At 35.8% G+C, this 6000-nt stretch overlaps 1 protein-coding gene across 4 annotated transcripts in view; it reads left to right on the plus strand.

Annotated features, from left to right (window-relative positions):
• The window catches only part of LOC101726050 (LINE-1 retrotransposable element ORF2 protein), an 81690-nt gene extending 75995 nt beyond the window's left edge, over positions 1–5695 (plus strand). For all 4 annotated transcript variants that reach the window (XM_087186249.1, XM_004834359.4, XM_087186248.1 and 1 more), the window contains 3 exons: positions 2461–2567; positions 4890–5002; positions 5440–5695. In XM_087186249.1, the coding sequence (XP_087042375.1) occupies positions 2461–2567; positions 4890–5002; positions 5440–5451 (232 nt within the window). In that variant the 3' untranslated portion in view covers positions 5452–5695. The remainder of the gene's footprint in view (positions 1–2460; positions 2568–4889; positions 5003–5439) is intronic.
• The last annotated feature ends 305 nt before the right edge of the window (positions 5696–6000 follow it).

The raw sequence follows: 6000 nt of genomic DNA on the forward strand, positions 1-6000 counted from the left end.
TTTCTTGTAGACGGCTTATAGTTAAGACCTTCTTTTAGATCCATTTGACAATCTCTGTATGTTATTATTTAGATATTACATTTAATGTGATTATAAATAAATTGGGTTTTCAATCTACCATCTTGCCATTTGTTTTCTATTTGTCTCATCCGTTCTTTTTTTATTTTAAGCTAGTTTTGTGCCTGCTTTTCGATTGAGTAATGTTTATAATTTAATTTTTTGTCTCTTTTATTGACTCAGCCAATTTGTCTTTTTAAAACTTAAGACAATTGTCTTTTATTTTTAGTGATATTTACAGTCTTCATCTTTACCTTGCCATAGTCTACTTTTAAATAATGTTATACTACTTCACTTATAGTATAAGAATCTTACAAAACCATCTGTCTACTCTTCTCCTATCCTTTGTACATGTCATATATTTTACTTTTACAAATGTTCTAAATCCCAGAAAAAAAAGTTTTATTGTGCTTAAAAAGAAGTTAATTATTTTTAATAGAGGGACATCTTTTACATATATTCATATATGTATCACTTTTGGCATTCTTCATTCCTTTGAGTATATTCAAACTTATATCTTGTATCATTTCATTCTGTATGAAGGATTTACTTCAGTCCTTACTGCAGTCCTGATCTGCTGGAGACAAATTTGCTAAACTCAGATATATAGATATAGATATAGATATAGATATAGATATGTATATGTTGTTGTTTGGTTGGTTTTTGGTGTTTGGTTTTTGAGACAAGGTCTCACTATGTAGTCCAGGCTGGCCTTGAACTCATTATGTAGCCCAGGTTGGCCTCGAATTCACAGTGATCCTCCTGCCTCAGCCTCCCCATAGTTCAGGCATTACAGATATGCACCACCGCCTGGCTCTAAGCTTCTGTATATCTAACAAGTGTACTTTGCCTCCATATTTAAAGTATTGTTTTGTTTTGAGTTAGGTATAGAATCATGGTTGACAGTTAAAAATTCCAAGACATTGCTCCACTATCTTCTGCTTCCTGAAGAGACATTATTTTTATCTCTGTTCTTTTGTACACCATTTGTCTTTTTCTCTGGCTTTTGAAATTTTTGTTTTGCTGATTTTCATCAATTTTATTATGATATGCCTTACTGTGGTTTTCTTTCTTTTTATTCTGATTGTGGTCAATTGAGCCTCTTGAATCTATGCATTTATAATTTTCATCAAATTTAGAAAACTTTGACTATTATTTTACAAGTATTTTTTCCTATCCTTCTGTCTCTTCTGAAACTCTAATTATATGTAGGCTGCTTGATCTTCCCCAAGAGCTGAATACTATAGTATTCCATTTTTTCCAGTCTTTCTCCTCTGTTTTTCAATTTCACTGATTGTTTCTATTGCCATATCTTCATGCTCACTAATCTTTTTTTCTGCAATGCCTACCATGCTGTTCAATCCATTCAATGTATTTTTAAACTCAAGACACTGTACTTTTTATTCCTAGAAGTCAAACTGAGTCTCTTTTATTGCTTCCTTTTCTGTCTTCTTCATGTTCATACTTTCCTCTGCCTTCTCAAAGATATATATAGACCATCTTTACAATGCACATGTTAATGTCTTTGATTACTAATTCTGTTGTCATTGTCATTCTGGGAGTTTTGATTATTTTTTTCTTCTGGTTATGAGTTGTCTTCCTGCTTTGTGTTCGCTGCCAAACACTGTAAGTTTATGTTGCTGAGTGGTAGTGTGGTGATTTTAATTCCTTTTCATTCTCTTCAATACTTTAGGATTTTGTTCTCATGATGCCATAGAGTCCCAAAAATGGGCCGGGGATTTAGCTCAGTGGCACTGCACCTCCCTCAGAAGCCCAAGGTCCTTAGTTTCATCCCTGATACCAAAAAAATAAAATAAAATAAAGAGTCCCAAAAATCAGCCAGCAGAGCAGTGCTAGGCCATGAAGGCATTTTTAATAGTCCTCAAAGACATTAGTAAAACAAAAACAGTGTGCTTTTTCCTAAAGCTAAGCATAATTGATTTAAAAAGTGTCTTTTGAGACTATGCCCATCTTAACTTTATGTGAAAATATTTGCTTATAGTATTGCTAGGTGAGAGATGTTATTTATTTGACATACTAAAAGTCAGTTCTTGTCAGTCCCTCCAAATTTTTTGACATTTTGCTGTGTGTAAAATGAAAATGACTGAAAACTCCTGCCCAATATAATGCCATGTCTTTTGAATAAATAAATAAATAAATGGAGGGTTTAAGGCAAATAAAATCTGTAGTTTACCAACTTACCTAAAGGAAGAAGAATAAACTGGGGAAAACTGGGTTGAGGATATCTCTAATTTCACGTTGGATCAATGCCCCATGAGGAAGGGAAGGGAGAACAGAGCGGGCCTAAAAAGAAAAATTGTTCTCCAAAATGACTGGATTGAGTTTCTCTGAATAACTATGCTTGGAATAGTGCCGTTTTGTTTTGCCATTTTCTTTGGACAGCCTGATCAAATACTCTGCCCATGTAAGGGAAATTGACCTTGGGAACAACATCCTGGGAGAAATGGCTGCTGCTCATATCCTTGGAGCCCTGAGAGCCAGAAAGACAGGTAGAGTGTCTTCCGTTCATGTGTTTCCCTCCACCTGTAATATCTCCTCATTCCTGAGCCCTGCACTATGCACAATGTGCTCCACTTTATTTTTAAAAATGTAAATAACAATCCTGAACTATGTGATGACCAGGAACACTGTCCCAGGCTGGCCATCATTGTGTCAGTACACCCAGAGATCTGCACAGAGTTCACGAACTTTGATAATGCCATTTGTGGCATCTGAACTCAGCAATGATTTGTTTAAGAGATAGAGACTCACTATGTTGTCATGTACCTGCCTTATCTTTCCCAGTAGCTGGGACTATGGACAGATGCTACTGAGTAGCATTAATCTAGTAATTAGTAGTAATTAATATTTTTAAAGTGAATTTTTCTCTACTCCTTTTCCTTTTCTGTCTTCTCTCATCTTTATTCTCCAAGAAATTCTTCTTACTTCTCCATTCTTCTCCCATCATAACTTTCACCAATTTTTCCAGCTATGAATTAGAAAACTGAAGTAAGAGCCCTCATAAGATTACAGTGTACTTTCTGTATCATCAAAGAACGATTATATTGTGATTGGCATAGGGGCAGCATTAAGGGAATATTATGATCATGCAATCCTTTAAAAATGAGAGAATCACAAATGGAAAAGGGTTGATTAAGGTTGGCCACCCCTGTCCTCTCTTTCACGAGCATGCATGGCCAGAGTTAATGGTGGTTGATCTTACCTTTGAAAGAGGGGAGGTAAAGAAACGTCATTTAAATGCAGCTCGGTAAACATCATAAACAGATCTGAAAATGAAATTTAGTGTTAAGAAAAGTGAGGGAAAGTTGGTGTATTCCTTGGCAAGTCAGGTGGTGAGAATTACATAGCATAAGTGTCTGGTCATGGTCTTAGAGGCTGGCATAATTATAGATCGCATTTTTCTTTTATGCCAACAGTGTTTTAGAAGACTTATAATGATATTATTGTCTGCTGTACTGCCACTCTTTTTTTTTTTTTCCTCAGTGCTAGGGATTGAACTCAGGTTCTCATGCATGCTAGGCTACCACTGAGTCACATGCCTAGGCTTTTTTATTTTATTTTGAGACAAGATCTCACTAAGATGCTGAAGCTGGCCTTGAACTTGACCTCCTCCTGCCCTAGGTTCCCAGGTAGCTGGGATTACAAGTGTGTGCTATAATGGAGAGCTTATATTGCCACTTTTTAAACTGAAACTATTACATTTTTTAATGGCCAATGAAATGATTCTAAGATTTTGCAATTATCCTCCTATTTTAAAAAAACAGAACATCTATTTCTTATTCCATTAGAGTTGAATTGAAATTAAACACAATTACTCTGTTAAATTTAATTCAAATTTAACTCTAATTTAAGCTCAATAAACAGCAGGCAGGTTAATGATTTCATTTTGTTTCCCCTGGCACCATAGTAGCTTTTTCATTACACACTACAGTAGAAGACATTATAAAACTCCAGACAATCTTCAGACTATTATTTCAGTGAGTGCTAATGATGGGTGTAAAGTGATTACCACTGAGTATGTATTTAGAACTGGAAATCATCCCGCTTGCTTTGTAAATGGTTCAACCTGCATGAATCAGAAAATAATTTTGAAATATCCACCTGAAAATACAAATAGTCATTTAAAAACATAAAAAATAATTAACCATTCAATAAACTTTTTTCTAAACTTAGTAGTATAAATGCAAGAGATAATGCATGTATCTCTTGAACTGAAATAATTATGGGATGTTTCTGATGGGGAATGTCACCCATGTTGTTAGTTTGGACACCAAGGGAGACTCCTCAAATCAAAGTTAACTGGTTGGATTCCACAGGGACAGTCACTTGCCACTTAGCCTTAATAGCATCATGTTAAACATTAAATGTAATTAGTAATATCACTGATTTTAGAACTAATGTTTATTGAGTATTTCTGTGTCCTTATCATTTGCAAGTTAACAAGCTAATTTGGAATTCTTCTACTTTCATGAAATCCAAATTAACAACCTGAGGTCACTTCTTTGCCTACCAAAGAGGTTTTTTGCTTGTTATTTTGTTTGGCCTTTTTTTTGAGATGGGGTCACTACGTAGTTCAGGCTGGCCTTGAACTCACTGTGTAGCCCAGTCAGTCCTCCCAGGCAGTCCTCCTGCCTCAGCTTCCTGAGTGCTGGGATTACAGGCCTACGCCAACACCCCAGCACCAAGAAGTTCTTAATGTCCCACCTTCAATGATGGAAAACACAAAATGGGATCAGAAGTGTTAAGATCCAGCACATCCAATGGAATTGTGAAATGTCTTAACTATTTGATTATGTCCTTCCTCCACTTAGGTAAACTACCAGTCTTAAAAATTACAGTCACTCCCCAGATCTCTTCCGATACCTTTAGATCTATTTGGAAAAATAGCAAGAAATCTAATACTACCTATAAAAAGAAGAATAAGGTACGTTCTTGGGTGTTTGTGTTGGTGAGTAGTGTCCACCAGGGGACGCTGTATGGAGCCTGGTCATTTGACTAGGGTAGATGGCTCCATTAGCTGCAGATTTCACACTTAATATAAAAATTTAGGTTCTAGATCACACTCCCCTAATCATTGTTGCATTCGTATGCATGCTGATTCTATCAAGAGATAAGAAGCAAGAGAACAACAGGGTTCCCTCAAAGTCTAGTACACACCCAGCCTCCTCTTTAAATCCTCTCTCCCACCCAAATCCTAGTTCTTACTAGCTTGTTGTGGATCTGAAAAGGTTTACTTAAACTCGTTGTGAAGCTTGTGCAACCTCGTGGAAGGCAATGATTTATGTGTGTTCATGCTCTACTATGTAAAGTTGACCTTTTTTCCTTTTTTTAATTTATAATTTCCTGTTCCTTATTTCACAGGCTAAAAACTGAATACAGAGGCTGTATTTCCCTGTGGAAGTCATCTATTTCCATGGCGAACCAGACATGTCTAGAAAGACTGATTGTTCTGAAATAATATTTTTCATTATAAATAAACCCTTTCTAAGCTTTAAAATTAGATAAGACTATTTTATGAAAGTTCAAGGTAGCATTAATCCGATGGCACTCGTCAATGTCAAATGTATAAAAGTCAGTTTTCATAAGTCGTGCATGTGAAATACATGATTTGAAAGAATCATATTCTTTACCTAAGACTCTTCCTTCATAAATATGCCTATAGTTGTGGAAAAATAGGGATTTTTGGAAATAATAACCATTTCCTAAAAGACAACATCCCTAAAAATTGGTCTCTTCCCCAAATGAGGAAACTTCTGATCCCTCAATTGCACCATGAATAAGCCCCATGGGAAATAGAAGAGGTGTGGTTGATAGATGTGTGGATGAGACATTGGGTTAGTTTAGTTGTATGTGCCATGAAAACATGGTGCAGACTTTGGGAGCACACACTGGGAATTAGCTATGCCAGAATTCTCTGTGGAG

The sequence above is a fragment of the Heterocephalus glaber genome, unplaced genomic scaffold, assembly GCF_053883595.1.
Source record: "Heterocephalus glaber isolate CG9 unplaced genomic scaffold, H.glaber_assembly_v1.0 deba00001504, whole genome shotgun sequence".
Classification (NCBI taxonomy): Eukaryota; Metazoa; Chordata; class Mammalia; order Rodentia; family Bathyergidae; genus Heterocephalus; species Heterocephalus glaber.